General features: G+C 52.5%; 1 protein-coding gene and 1 long non-coding RNA gene across 2 annotated transcripts; one reads left to right on the top strand and one right to left on the bottom strand.

Annotated features, from left to right (window-relative positions):
• Positions 1-6,290: 6,290 nt before the first annotated feature.
• Positions 6,291-10,498, bottom strand: LOC123480782 (uncharacterized). The gene is made up of 3 exons (XR_006656896.2): positions 8,999-10,498; positions 8,340-8,408; positions 6,291-6,968 (listed from the first exon to the last, which is right to left on the bottom strand). It is a non-coding gene; the product is annotated as an uncharacterized lncRNA (long non-coding RNA).
• An 18-nt stretch (positions 10,499-10,516) lies between these two features.
• UBE2S (ubiquitin conjugating enzyme E2 S) lies at positions 10,517-14,854 on the top strand. Its single transcript, XM_024570361.3, has 4 exons — positions 10,517-10,940; positions 11,535-11,682; positions 13,007-13,197; positions 14,393-14,854. Exons 1-4 carry the CDS (start codon positions 10,938-10,940, stop codon positions 14,720-14,722), a joined length of 672 nt encoding a protein of 223 aa, XP_024426129.1. The 5' UTR covers positions 10,517-10,937; the 3' UTR covers positions 14,723-14,854.
• The last annotated feature ends 59 nt before the right edge of the window (positions 14,855-14,913 follow it).

Raw genomic sequence — 14,913 nt, 5'->3', positions numbered from 1 at the left:
ATGGGGCCCGTGGGAGGTGCCTCCAAGTCCTGTTTCTTCCTAAGAAAGCCTCTTCCCTCTGAGCATTTGTTGGCACGTCTCTGTTTGCACCTCCTTATATTTGAACTCTCCAGCTGTAGTAGTTTTCTGGGGCTGGTGAAACAAAGTACCACCCACTGGACAGCTGAAGCACAGGAAAGTATTGTCCCCCAGTTCTGGAGGCTGGAAGTCCAAGATCACAGCATCACAGGGCTGGTTCCCTCTGAGGCTGACTCATTTCCCTCTCTCCTGGCTTCCAGTGGCTTGCTGGCAGTGGCTGGCATTCCTGTACCCATCACCTTCCCTCTGTCCGCCTGTGTCTCTGTGCCTACGCTTCCCTGTTCTGTAGGGACACCAGTCATATGGGATTGGGGCCCACGCTCAATGACTTCGTCTAAACTCAACCATCTGGAAAGATCCTATTTCCAAATAAGGTCACCCTCATAGGTCCTGCAGGTTCAGACTTGAACATCTTTTGGGGGGACACTATTCAACCTAGAACGGGGTGTGACAGGGTGTAGTCCGTTTACGTGCCAGTTTCTATAACCACCATGGCATTTTCCCCACCTCTCTTCTCTTCCTCACTGCATTAGAGTATTTGCATAGTGATGACTAGAGTTGCTCCCTCTCCTTAGGTGGTGCCAGGAACGCTTTGTTTTAGTAACTTTGGGAGAGCCCTCCCCTAGGGGCATCTAGGTATGCCTTTACAAACTGCAGACTTTAGTCTTACAACAGAGCCTTCCTTTGCGCATCCCTCTGGGTGTGGCTTGTGTGTGCAGTGCATTTCCGTTTGGATTTATCCTTAAGAAAACCCCTTCCTCTCTAGTGCATTTAAGTGTTTGCTTTCAAAGTAGTGGATTCTACCCTCTATTAGTCAGGGCTCTCCAGAGAACTAGAACCAATAGTGTGTGTGTGTGGATTCATTTTAAAAACTGGCCCATGAAATTGTGGGGTCTGACTAAATAAACTAGCAGGGTCCTGGCTGGTGTAGCTCAGTGGATTGAGCAAAGGCCTGCAAACCAGAGTTGCCAGTTGGATTCCCAGTCAGGGCACATGCCTGGGTTGCAGGCCAGGTCCCCAGTAGGGGGTATGTGAGAGGCAACCACACATACATTTTTCTCTCCCTCTCTTTCTCCTTCCCTTCCCCTCTCTCTAAAATTAAATAAATAAAATCTTTAAAAACAAAAAAACAGCAGGCAGGCAGGCCGGAAACTCAGGCAGGCTTCTCTGCTGCAGTGTCTTTTTTTGGTTTTTTCATGCTGCAGTCTTAAAGCAGAATTCCCTCTTTTTCAAAAAAAACTCAGTTTTTGCTCTCAGGCCTTCAACTGATTGAACGATGCCCACCACATGCTTTACAATCATGTCTTTTACTTGAAGTCAATTGACTGTCGCTATTAATCATGTCTACAAAATACCTTCACAGCAACACCCAAACTGGTGTTTGACCCAACAGCTGGGCACCACCGGCTGGCCAAGTGGACACAGGAATACTGACCAGCATGCTCCTTACAGGGAAGTGCTCACTTAGAGGAAAGTGTGTTGATTTGAGTTGGGGAACGCCTCCTCCCCTCAGTGCAGTTGCATATGCACCATTGGCTCCATGTGACCTGCTGAGGTTCGTTCGCTTGGCTGTAGATTAAAGGGGGTGGGGTGGGGAGGCATTCAAGTACTGGTGTTAAGATCATCTATAAAATGCTCCCTGCCCTGTGTATGAGGGCTGTTTGCATATTCTTAGAAATTGCCAAAAAAACGAAAAAAGAAAAAAGAAATTGCCTCTTTGTCCACAGGTAACGGTGGGTAGGGAGAAGAGTGGTGAGTACGGCTCCCTGAGTGCTCAGAGATGCTCCTTCTGGGCACAGAGTAGGACTGCATTTCCTTGTCCTGTCCCCCTGAGGTTAGAGGTGCCTATGGTATGTGCTTGACTCATGAGCAGAAGCGTCTTTCCAGGAGGAAGCTTCTGAGAGCCAGTGTGTGGGTCCCCACACTGTTCCTCCTCCCCCTGCTATGGTCACTGGCAGCATTTCAGGTAAGGGCTACTCTTGGCAGCCTGGATTCCAGACAGACCAGCCAGGCCGCAGGGTAAGGATAACACGGTGGCTGACCCTCAGTGTACGTGCAGCATGAGTGGAAAAAACCCTTGTTGCTTATCAAGTACTGCTTCGGGCTGCTTGTCACTGCAGGAGAGTGTAGCCTGTTCTGGCTGATGCTGTTGCCTGCGGAGAGGCGACCTGGATGGCCCAGGACTTTTCGCTGCGTATTCTTTTGCACTTCTGAACTTTTGTTGTATCTTCTTTTAAAATCCTCACCTGAGGACATACTTATTAATTTTAGAGAGGGGGAGGGAGGGAGGGAGGGACACAGAGAGGGAGAGAAACATAGATTGGTTACCTCTCGTTTGAGCCCTGACCAGGAGGGACTGAACCTGCAATCTAGGCATGTGCTTTGACCAGGAAGTGAACCCGTGACCTTTCAGTTTACAGGATGATGCTCCAGCTGAGCCACACTGGCCAGGCCATGTTATACCTTTTCTTAAAAAATAAAGGTTGAATATAAACAGTGCAGGCTTTGCCAGCACTCCCATCACTGGGCATATGCCCAGGAGTGAGCATTGACAATGTGTGTGCTGTTCCTCTCCCATGCAGGGTGACCGGCGTCTCACTCTGAGTTGGAATGCCAGGGCTTAAATGTGTGGGGGTTTTTATGCAGCACGGCCTCTCAACCACTTCATTTCTGTTAAACCAAGAAAAGAGCAACCTGATCCACATTTCTGTACTTTGCTTGGGTAAGTCAAAGATGAGATGTGACAGAAGCATTTGTGCCTTTGTGACCTAACACTTGCTCGATTTGCAACTCCGCCCTGTGGATAAATACAGCCTCCGAGCAGCTATTCTTACCCTGCGTTTGATGGGGTGGGACTGTGAACTTCTGGAATCTACACCAGATGTTGTGTGCATGTGCTTTTCTTTCCACTTCTTTTTAACCTTGTATTTTCAAATAATTCCAAACTTGCAAAACAGTTACGGGCATATCTCAAAGAATTCATGTATAGCTTTTGCCAATTCACCAGTTGTTAACCTTTCATCACACTGCTTTATGGTTTTCTTTCCATATAACCATTCTCTTTTTTTTGGAGACATCTGACAGTAAGTTGCATACATCATACCCCAGAATACCTAAAAGACATTTTCTGAAGAACTAGGACACTCTCTTACACAGCCACAGTATAAAGAACAAAGTCAAGAACTTAACTTTGATGAAGTCCATGTTCAAGTTTCACCCCTTGGCCAGGGCACCGGGAAGGGGCTATTCTCCCCTCTGTCATTAGGAAGTACCTCACCTGGAGATAATCTGACACCACAGAGATCTCGTGTTCCTCCTCAAACATTCGCCTGCTGCTCCCAGCCTCACTGGTGCTTCTCTTGCTTTGAATTGGTTATTATTATGGTGTCTGCCAAATGATCATTTTCAAACTTCACCATCCCTTTGGCATTTACTGGTTAGCACTGATACATGCTTTTGGGGGGAAGAGGATCCAGTACTTTCATTAGAGCCTTAGAGACACCAATGAGGCCAACAACAAACTCACTACATTTCTAATGGCTCTAGAGTGTTCTACACTCTGTAGACACGGTGTAATTCTTATTCCAGTCTGTACCACTAGACAGTTGGATTTTTCTCCCTTTCTTCGCTACCACAAACAACCCTTTGAGAACATCTTTGTGCATACCATGCGATGCAGTCACTTTTCCCTAGAATGAGCTCCCAGGAGGTGACCGTCTGGGTGAGAGGCTGGGTGCATTTTGAAGACTTTGCTCCACATGGCCAAGCTGCAATCCCAAGAGGTCCATGTATGTGAGAATATCCATTTGCTCCTACCCTCACCAGCATCAGGCAAATTCCGCCTAATGCTAATGTGCACCAGAGTTCTTGGTTTTACAGCCATTAAACATGCCCTGAAGCATGTTTTTATCCAGTGGGAAGCCTGCCCTGTGTTCTAGGGTTTTCAGAGCAGAGGTGAGAACCAGATGTTTCGTTATTGGTGTGTCTGTCACTAGAGGGCGCACCTGATCCATTGCACCAGGGAGCTCAAACCTCTGCTCGCAGTATGAAGGACAGTGGTTCTCGTTAATGACCTGCCACAGCACACACAGACACGCTTACAAATATGAAGGCCGCCATTAAGGGGAAGAGGACCTGCTAGCAACTACAGGTGGTGGACTCAGAGATGAAGTGGGATGCCCAGCCTCCCCAGGAAGAGAGGAAATGCAAGTGACCAAGGAGGCCCTTTGTCTGCCCACGCCCTGCAGGGATTTTGAAGACTGCTAATAAGATTCAGGCTCACTCCTGCATCAGGAATGACACTGCTGCTTCCTCTGCCTAAAAGAGCTTCCCCAGATTCCTACAAAACTTGCTCCCTGGCCTCCTTTACATCTTGATTCACGTCTCCTCCTTGACCAAAGTCCACCCTGACCACCCGCCTACAATCCTCTCCCCCTGCATCCCCAGACCTCCTGACCCTGCTCCAATTTTTTTAAGACTTTATTTATTTTAATTTATTGTTATTTTATTTTTTTTAAGATTTTATTTATTTGTTGTTAGAGAGAGGGAGAGAAACATTGACGAGCTGCCTCTTGTAGGCACCCAACCCATGACGTGGCCTACAACCTAGGTGTATGCTCTGATGGGGAATTTAACCAGTGACCTTTAGGTTTGTGGGATGATGCTCAAACCACTAAGCCACATGTCAGGGCTTATTTCATTTTTAGAGAGAGGAGAAGGGAGGGGGAAAGGCAAAGAGAAACACTCCATGTGTGAGAGAAACATGGATCAGTTGCCTCTCACACATCCTGAACTGGGGGCCTGGCCCGCAACCCAGGCACATGCCCTGACTGGAAATCGAACCAGCAACCTTTTGGTTCGCAGGCCAGCAATCAATCCACTGAGCCACACCAACCAGGACAGTAGTTAGCATCTTTTGATGCTTTCCACTTCTCTCAGCTACTCACCAGGATGTTCCCAGGGTCACACTGGCAGTCCTGTGTCATGGGCAACCCTGGAAGGTCATACAAATAAGTAGAACCCTGCCAAGGGCCACTTGGCCCCGCTGCAAACATGTGCTCTTTGATCCTGTGATTCCACTTCTAGGAATTTCTCTTGTAGAAAAGCTCACAGCTGTGCCCAGAGATAAATGTTCATGGATGCTCAATGTAGCTTCTGGAAACGCTCACCAGTCAGAGAATGCTAGAAAGCCTGGTATGTTCCTATAGAGGAAAAATGCTCAGCCACCCATCTACTACATGGCCAAGGAAGGGCGTGTGGGGACAGGGACTAATGAGTCTGTATAACTGTCCCAGATGTGCGTGTGAGAGGCGAAGTGGGCGAGAGCTACAACTCCAGCTTTCACTTCTGGCTCTTCAGTAACAGTGGAACTTTCCCTCCAAGCATGTGTTTCTTTGTGATTTAACACAGATGAGCAGGAGACATGAAGATTAATTTCGAAAGCTGGAATTCCAGCCAGTGGGACAACTGGGGTTTCACTGTACAAAAGTAAGTTTCTGAGTCACAAATATTCAGCCAAAGGGCACCCCTTCCCTCCCCATCTCACCCCACCCTCAGCCCACCCCTGCTGATCCCAGTCTCCCAAACTGACTCAGAAGGCCCACCACTTGGCCACCTCCTGCGCAGTTTGAACTGCCCCCTTCTCTCTGACCACCATGACCACCACCCTAGCCCAAGCCACAGCCAACTCCCTGCTGGATTTTTTGCCTCCACTCTGGGCCTACCCAGCAGCCCAGAGCTGGAGTCTCAATGTGAATACCAAAATCCATGCCCATCTCCAGGTCAGAATTCCTCACTGGCTACCTAGGGCTCTACCAAGCTCCTCCCCTTGGCCTTCAGGCCTTCAGAGCCTGGCCCTCAGTGCCCACCCCTCCTAGCTCAGAACATTCTTCCCTCACATCTCTCTCTTTCCCTAATTCTCTTTCTTTCAGTCCCTCCCATCATAGCATTTTTTAAAATTCTTAAAAATAAAGAAAGCCCCAGCTGGCGTGGCTCAGTGGATTGAGTGCGGGCCTGCGAACCAAAGGGTCACCAGTTCAATTCCCAGTCAGGGCACATGCCTGGCTTGCAGGCCAGGTCCCCAGTGAGGGGCAGGTGAGAGGCAACCACACACTGATGTCTCTCCCTTGCTCCCTCCCTTCCCCTTTCTCTAAAAATAAATAAATAAAATATTTTGAAAAATCTCTATTTTATTTATTTAAAAACCAGGTTTATTGAGATATAACTCACATAGCATATATACAACTCATCGATTTAAAAGCATGCAATTCAGTGCTTTCCAGTATATTCATAAAGCTGAGCAACCATCACCACAATCAATTTCAGGATATGTTCATAATCCCCCCAAAATGTGTACCCATTAACTGTTGGCTCCTGATCCCCCATTTCCCCAGCCCTAGGCCATCACTAATCGTTCTTTCTGTATGGATTTGACTACCCTGGACATCTCACAGAAATGGAATCATACCGTATGTGGTCCTTTGTGACTGGCTTCTTTCACTGACCATCACATTTCCGAGGCTCATCCACACTGTAGCGGGCGTCAGTGCTTCATTCCTTCCGATGGCTGTACAGTATTCCACCGTATGGATGTGCTGCAGTTGGTTTATCCACTCGTCAGCTGATGTCCACTGTGGTTTTTTCCACCCTTTGCACGTTGTGAATAGTACTGTTATGATCGATCATCTGTTTGCGACTTTTTGTGTGGACATGTTGTTTTCGTTTCTCTGGGATGCATAGCTAGCAGTGGAATTGCTGGACCACGTGGTAACTCTGACCATTTGAAGAACTTCCAGACTCTTTTCCAAACCAGCTGTGCATGAGGGTTCCAGTTTTTCCACATCTTCCTAACACTCATTATATGACTTTTTTCTTAAAGATTTTATTGATTTCTAGAGAGATGGGAAGGGAGGGAGAAAGAAAGGGAGAAAAACATCAGTTGGCTGCCTCTCATGCACCCCCAACCAGGGACCTGGCCCACAACCCAGGCATGTGCCCTGACTAGGAATTGAACTGGGGACCCTTTGGTTCGTAGCCCACGCTCAATCCACTGAGCCACACCAGCTAGGGCCCCTGCTTGCCTTTTTTTCTTTAACCACAGCACTCATTCATTCCCTTCTGACAGACCATGTATTCTACTTATTATATTTCATTTTTGTGTCTGTCTTCCCCACCACAGCATGCCTGACAAGAGCAAAGGTCTTTGCTGACTGACATATCCCCCATGCCCAGAACAGTGCCCAGCACATAGTAGGTGCTCCATAAATACTTGTTGAATCAAAAAACACCTTTGATCTCTCAGGCACTCTGATAGGGGCTGAGGACATGATTCCCGCTCTCCTGGGGCAGACCTACTCAAGGAGACAGAGACAGACAGTTAAACAAGTAATTACAAATTCTGACGGACCATGAAGATCAAAGAAGGTGAAGTGAACTGAGCGCTGAGGAGCAGAGGGGTGGTGGACACTACTCTTGAGGAGTGACACTTTAAGGTGCGCCTAGACTACAAGGAAGATGGGAGAGGGGGAAGAAAGCTCTCTAGGCACAGGGGACTCGAGTCTGAATGTCCTCAGGTGACACAGAGCTTGGCTGATACCAGGGACAGACACAAGAAGGACAAAGAGCCTTAAGGACAATGTGCTGATGAACCTCACTGAAGTTTGGGATTGATTCAAAATGATGTGTAGGGGGAGTTCTTGAAAGGTTTTTAGCAGGCCGTGGGGCACCCTGGGATTTCGGGGGTTGGTAAAGGACAGCCTCCTTAAGGGCCCACTCCCACCACTGCCTGTTTCTGTAAACAAAGCCTGATTGGACAGCTGCCCCCTTCTGTCTGCATTTTGTCACTGGCAGTAGAGCTGAGTAGGTTGGGAGAGACCAAGGGCCTGGAAATTCAAAACCCTTCACTGAGCCCTGGCCAATGTGGCTCATTTGGTTGGAGCATCATCCCTTAATTGATGGGTTGTGGGTTCGATCTCTCATCAGGGCTCATACCTAGGTTGTGGGTTCAATCCCTGGTCTGGGCACGTACAGGGGGCAACCAACTGATGTTTCTCTCTCCCTCCCTCTCTCTCTAAAAACTAGAAAAAATGTCCTCAGGTGAGGATTAAAAACAAAAAAATCTTTACTAAAAAGGTTTGCTGACCCCAATTTTCAACTCTTTGGGGTACAGGCGATCCCTCACCCTCACACCATGTCCAGTCTAACACCAATTCCTATTGACTTCACCCAACCCCACTGTCTCTCCCATTCCCAGTGGTACCGACCTGTCGGAGCCACCAGCATCCCCAGTTGGGCAGCTGCAATCATCTCCTCATTGGCTTCTCTGTTCCTGCCTGCAAGTCAGATGGAATCACACCATCAAAACCTGCATGGCTCCCCATACTTGGAAGAAAAGAACATACTGCTGACCTCAGCCCAGGTATGTAACACAACTGCTGCTCCCCTTGACCTCTCTGACCTCAGAGCCCTCCACCTGCCCAGCACACTGTGACCCAGCCTTGTTGGCTTTGTGGTGGTGCCCCCAAACCACCAAGCACAATCCTTTCTCTGGGCCTTTGCATCTGTTGTTCCCTCTTCTCAAAACGCTTTTCCCATAGATTTTCCCATAGATTAGCCCAGGTGGCCAGCCCTTCCTCAGAGAGGCTTTTCCTGACCAGACAAGGTCAAGTAGCAGCAACTCCCCATCCTCCAGTTCTACTGTCCTTCGTTTGTTTTGTTTTTCCTTTTTAAAGATGGAGAGAAACATTGATCAGTTGCCTCTCCAACGTGCCTGGACAGGAACTAAACCTGCCATCTAGGCACGTGCCCTGACCAGCATCAACCCGGTGACCTTTTGCTTTGCAGGATGATGCCCACCCACCAGAGCCGCACCCATCAGGGCCTTCAGTCTTCACCACTTACCCACACCATGGTCTATACTTACTTGCCTACTTCCTGGCTCCCTGACCGACAGGTAAGCTCCACCAGCATGAGGGGTTTGTCCTTTTGAGTCTCTGCCATATCCCCATAGCATCCTTCCTCCCACATGGTAGGTGCTCAAAAAATAAGTTTATTGAATCAATGCAGTGGCCAGAGGGGAATCATAAAGTAACTCCAACAGAGTGTGAAATATCAAGCAGGCAAACTAGAACAGGCCTGGCACATGGCAAGCGTGTGGCACACGACAGCCATTATCATCATTATCGTCATAAATTGGTTGAGGGATTTGTGAGATGGAGCTCAGTTTGACCGCCCCCTCTGCCTTGTCCTGACTCGGGGGGGGGGGGGGGGGGGGCCGTACACCAGCCAGTCTCTTCCTTCCGTGTCCTTGTCTGTTAAACGGGCAGGAACAGCCCGTGCCCAGCAGGATAAGAGTGAAGGCCAGGCCTCCGCGACTCTCGTTATCACGACGACTGTTACTCTAGCTGTCTTGGAGCCGTCCTGCTCCCTGTCCAGAGCTGGCAGCCACGGGTCTCTTCAGAACTATGGCCATGCTAGACCCGACTTGGCGGAACTGAGAGGCCAGGGACGGGCACCGAGGCCGCCATGCTCCTGTGCGCTAGTGAGGCCACTTCGGTCTCTGCGCCTCAGGCCGCTGCAGCCCGGTTTGTACCTGAGGCCTGGAGGAGCTCCCCTGTCCCGGCAACTGCGCGTCCATTTCGCAGCCAGGGAAGGTGAGTCCCAGCGGAGGCCCTGAGATTGAAGGCCATGGGCCGGCCCCAGGAGGGGCTGTGCCCCGAGAGAACCTGGGGAACCTTCCTCCTTCTTTCTTGGGCATCATGAGGGATTCCCAGCGCCCATTTCCCGCGTGGGTAAACTGAGGCCCGGCGTTGTGACTGAAGCCTGGCCAGGGTCAGGGGTCACACATCGCAGGGGCAGGAAGTCAGGCCTTCAGAGCCGCTCTAATTGGTCTCAGAACCTCCACAACACCGGACACAGGTCACAGGTCATTCCCCATACAAAATGGCGCCTCAAGGAAAAATGTAGATCGATCCCCAACGCCCACCCCACCCCCCTACCCGCGGCTGCGGAGGAGATGCGGACGGCCCGCTCACAGTTCATTTGCATATACAAAAAAATACCAATTTCGTTAGCTGTGACCGGCTTGGGACACGCTAGGTAGCGCCCCCACTGGTCGCTCCCCATTCCTTTCTGCGCCCTAGCACCGCCTTTTCCTGCAAGGACTGGACGTGCGAGTCTCGTGACGCCATCCCACGATTGCGCATTCCTATTGGCCGGAGTGCCGTCAGTCATCCGTTTAACCCTCCCCAGTCCCGCCTGCCCTCGCTCCGCCGGGGCACCCCGGCCGACCGTTAGTCGCGTGCGCGATCTCTCGGGCTTAAGGACGTGCGCGCGTACGCCGGGCCGTGGCGGCGTCTCATTCAAACGGGCCAATCAGCAGTCGCATCGCCTCTCGCGTTCTTTTCCAGTCTACTACCTCTTTTCAGCTTCTCTATATTCCGGGATCCCCATTCCAACCCCTCCGAGCCTCCATTGGCAGGCCCGCCGCGCGCCTCCTCCCAAACTTCTCCCCTTTCGCTCGAAGATTAGGAAAAAGGAGCGAGCGCGTCGAACATCGAGGACCGAGCGCGCTGACGTCACGGGTCGAGGCGCGGCGTTTCGGGGCCGCGAGGGGGCGTCGCCTGCGGGCGGGTATAAAAAGGCCACAGTGCGCGCGCGGCCGGCTTAGTGCAGCCGGCACCGGGGTTGTGTGTGTTTGTGGTCGCTGTGCGCAGTGGGCGTCGGAGGCAGCGGGGAGCAGAGCGGAGCCGCCGGGGCCTAGCCAGGGCCGAAGCGGCAGTAGTTGGGCCCCCCGCCCCGGCCGGCGGCTCAGAGAACGCAAGAAGGGGGCCGGGGGGACCCGCCCCCGGCCGACCGCAGTCATGGTGAGCGCCGCGGCTAGGCCCGGGAGGGGCGGTGGGAGGCCCCTTGGAGGAGTAGGCGGGGTCTCGGGAGCTTGTCGCGGATGGTCTGGGGCGTTGGAGGGCCCGCCTGGGGGTCCTGGGATAGGAATGGGCCCACAGGCCTTCCTGTAGGCGGAGCAGGAGCCTAGGCGGGCCGCAGGTTTCTTGGAGAAGGAGTCCCGGCTGAGCTCCGGGGCGAATGGGGAGATGGGGGCGGGGGGGAGCTGTCCCGGCTTTGTGTCCGGCCCGTGTGTTTTCCAAGATTAGGTAGGGAATGGGACGAGGGTGTGCGTCGGCGTACCCAGAATCATTGGCGGCCCTTGCGAGGCTACGAGCGGGTTTTGGGGGCTCCTGGGGAGGGTAAAGCTATCCGCAAGCCCCCTCGAAGAACCGCCATCATTTCTGGCGGGCTCTCAGCCTCGGACGGCGGTCTGCAGCATCCTGGATGGGGGTCTGCAAATCCAGGAGTGGTTGCTGGCGCGGGGGCAATCAGGGTCAAGACTAGAGCAACCACAGCATCCTGCAGAGCGTCTCAGCTCTGCCAGCCACTCACCCCCTCCTCTTGTCTGTGTCCAGAACTCCAACGTGGAGAACCTGCCCCCCCACATCATCCGCCTGGTGTACAAGGAGGTGACAACGCTGACCACGGACCCGCCTGATGGCATCAAGGTTTTTCCCAATGAAGAGGACCTCACAGACCTGCAGGTCACCATCGAGGGCCCTGGTGAGTGGGGAAATGGAACACGGAGGAGTACATGCACTTTCTAGATTCCTCATTTTCAGGACAAGAGTAGGATGGTCCCATTATATACTGGGTTTACTCTTACTCTTCAGATGCAGGGCAGGACCCCACAAATGACAGATAATTGTGGACTTTTCTGTAAGTGTAGTGAGGTAGTGTTGGTCACCCTGGGAGCATTTAATGGGTACCTTACCTGGGGTTGGGGTGAGGCTGTCAGACACCAGTTCCCTCAGTCCAGAAGGGTGGGTAGGAATTCAGCAGGAATGGGAAGAGGGTGCAGGGGTGCAAGCAGCATCAGCAGTCCGGAGGGTGGGCCTGGCTGGCGACCTCAGACTTTGTCTCGCTGTCCCGGTCCAGGGACACAGCACTGGGGGAGGTAACAGCAGTGAGCCTGTGACTGCAGCGGTGGTTTCGTGGTGCAGTGACTTGACACATTGTCTCAGGTGCACTACGCTTCTGGCACTAGCTAAACATTTACAGAGCAAGCCATGATGTTACAACTGTGTGGTGACGGGCCCAGTCAGGAGTGGGGACAGTAGGGAGGGACAGGGTGGACTCGCCCAGGTGGTGGCCGTTAAGATAATTAACTGCTGCATGAGGGTTGGTAGGTGCTTCATAGGAACAGAACCCATGCAGCTTTCAGGGAGTAGGTCTCTTAGGGCTTGTAAGCCTCTGTCAGGAGTGTGGAAAAGAAGCTGTTGGGGGCTTTAAAGCAGGTGTGATAGTCCCTGAAGAACTCACTTTGACTGGAGTGGTGGTGGGAGGTGGGGGGTGATAGAAGCTAGAGGCCAGGTGGCCGCTGCTGGCAGCAGGTGAGTGGCGCAGTGTTGTGGCTGGACTAGGAGGTAGGATCAAGGAGTGGGCCTGAAGGTTAGCCACCCAGGTTGCTCATGGGTCTCGAATGCACCCACGGCTTTTTGACCAAGAACCATTGACTGAGGCGGGCAAGACCACGGAATTGACAGAGCTGTCCCGTCGCCATTTGCCACAAGGCTTCCAGGAGGACAAGTGGATGCAAGTGTGTGTGCCTCTGAAATGAATGCTGCTAGGGCCTTCACTTTGGAGAAGAGAGGCATCCGTGGGTGGAGACCAGGACTCAGTGGTGATAGAAGTAGGGGGCTAACGTTGAGGGGTTGTCTGCAGCCCTGGGAACCTAGCCCTGTTTAGCTCTCCCAAAGTTTGGAGTCAGAGAGGAGGCAGCAGGGTCCTTGCCTCCCAGCCAGAGCATGGAGACAGGCCTTTGGGGTTTTGCTGGGTGCCTGGGAGTCCTACGCCTCCTGACCTGGTCCCCTCCCTGCACTTCCAGAGGGGACCCCATACGCTGGAGGCCTGTTCCGCATGAAACTCCTGCTGGGGAAGGACTTTCCTGCCTCCCCACCTAAGGGCTACTTCCTGACCAAGATCTTCCACCCGAACGTGGGCGCCAACGGCGAGATCTGCGTCAACGTGCTCAAGAGGGACTGGACGGCTGAGCTGGGCATCCGGCATGTGCTGCTGGTGAGCTCTGGGGTGGCCAGGGCCTGGACACCCCAGTGATGTCTGAACGCTCTTTTTTTTAAATCAACTCTGAGATGGTTGGGGGCTTTGATGTGAAAAGCCGGTGTCCAACTTTTCAGGAGAATTCTGGAAGACTTGGCAATGCTGGATGGGACCCAGTACGCCAAGTTCAGTTGTACAGGTTGTTCAGTGCCCGGGACAGGCACCTTTGCTGTGGAACAGGCCGTGGGGTGGGTGAGCATACTAAAAGGTTTCGTTCTGCTCTGAAGTACACGGTTGACTGGTTTCTCACTAGTCACAGAGTTTGTGCAGCCCTCACCCTGTAATTCCAGATCATTTCCATAACCACTGTTTCTCAGCCAGGGTTGCATGGCCCCACCCGGGATGTTTTAATTGCTGAGTCTAGTGGGAGATAGCAGGGGTCTTGCAGGACCGGGGTGGCCCCCATGGACCCCTGCCAGTCAGGCTGAGATGGAGGCCAGTTAAAGCATTTAGGTTCCTTCCACCCTCTCTCACTCCCTCAAAGCGTAAGAAATTTTTTTTGAAACCGAATTTTTAATGAGCCCCTGGAGCAGGTGGTTGGGAGGACAGGGAATTGGGGTTTCCTGCGGGGCATGGAAGGAGGAGGATTGAGCTCCAAGGTAAACAGATCTCCAGCCCCTTTCCTCCTATCCCTAGAGTATCAGTGGTGGCTGCCAGGGGACACCACACTGGAGACAAGCTCAGAATGTCCTGAAGGGCCTGTGGGAGGTGAGGGGCGGTGCAGTGGTGACAATTAGGGTTGATCCTGGTCTCTGATCATCTTCAGTGATGTCTGTTGGGCCAGGGTGCTGCCACCATTTACAGGCCAGACAAGTCATGTCACCTGCTCAAGGCCAGGCACAGTCTGGGGTGTTGAGGATTCCCTTTTAGTATGGAGGTGGAGGCAGGGCCACTTTACATCCTGGTGCCTTTCTTGGGTGTGGTCCAGCCCTGCCAGAGTCTATGGCTCTGCTCTTGGGATTCCTGTTAAAGCCAGTGATAGCTCTGAGTTTAAGCATCTTTCCGTGGTTTTGTAAAAGGAACTTGGAGTCCAACAGGCTCAGGTGAGAGTCCTCAGTTGTTCCCCTCATCTCCTGAGTGACCTTGAAGTCCCTTCCCTTGATCACTGGTCTTGTGGGACCCGACCTGGCTGATCCTGGGTTCTCTCTCACAGACCATCAAGTGCCTGCTGATCCACCCTAACCCTGAGTCCGCCCTCAATGAGGAGGCGGGCCGCCTGCTCTTGGAGAACTACGAGGAATATGCGGCCCGTGCCCGCCTGCTCACAGAGATCCACGGAGGTGCTGGCGGACCCAGCAGCGGGAGGCCTGAGGCCAGCCGGTCCCTGGCCAGTGCAGCCTCGGCCTCCTCCACTGATCCCCTGGCCCCTGGGGGTCCTGGAGGGGCTGAGGGGCCCATGGCCAAGAAGCATGCAGGCGAGCGTGACAAGAAGCTGGCGGCCAAGAAGAAGACGGACAAGAAGCGGGCTCTGCGGCGGCTGTAGTGGGCACTTCCCTCCCCACACCTGCCTGACCCTCAACTCTGTCTCTAAGTTATTTAAGTTATGGCTGGGGTGGGGGAGGGCATGGGGCACTGGGACCTGGATTTGTTTTTCTAAATAAAGTTGGAAAAGCAAGCAACTGCTGTGCCTCTTAGTGCCCCAGGACCAGCCTCTGCTGTGGGGGGCTCAGAGCA

This window comes from Desmodus rotundus, chromosome 12, assembly GCF_022682495.2.
Source record: "Desmodus rotundus isolate HL8 chromosome 12, HLdesRot8A.1, whole genome shotgun sequence".
Classification (NCBI taxonomy): domain Eukaryota; kingdom Metazoa; phylum Chordata; class Mammalia; order Chiroptera; family Phyllostomidae; genus Desmodus; species Desmodus rotundus.
The sequence above is the reverse complement of the archived record's forward strand: the minus strand, read 5'-3'. Positions and strand labels throughout refer to the sequence as shown.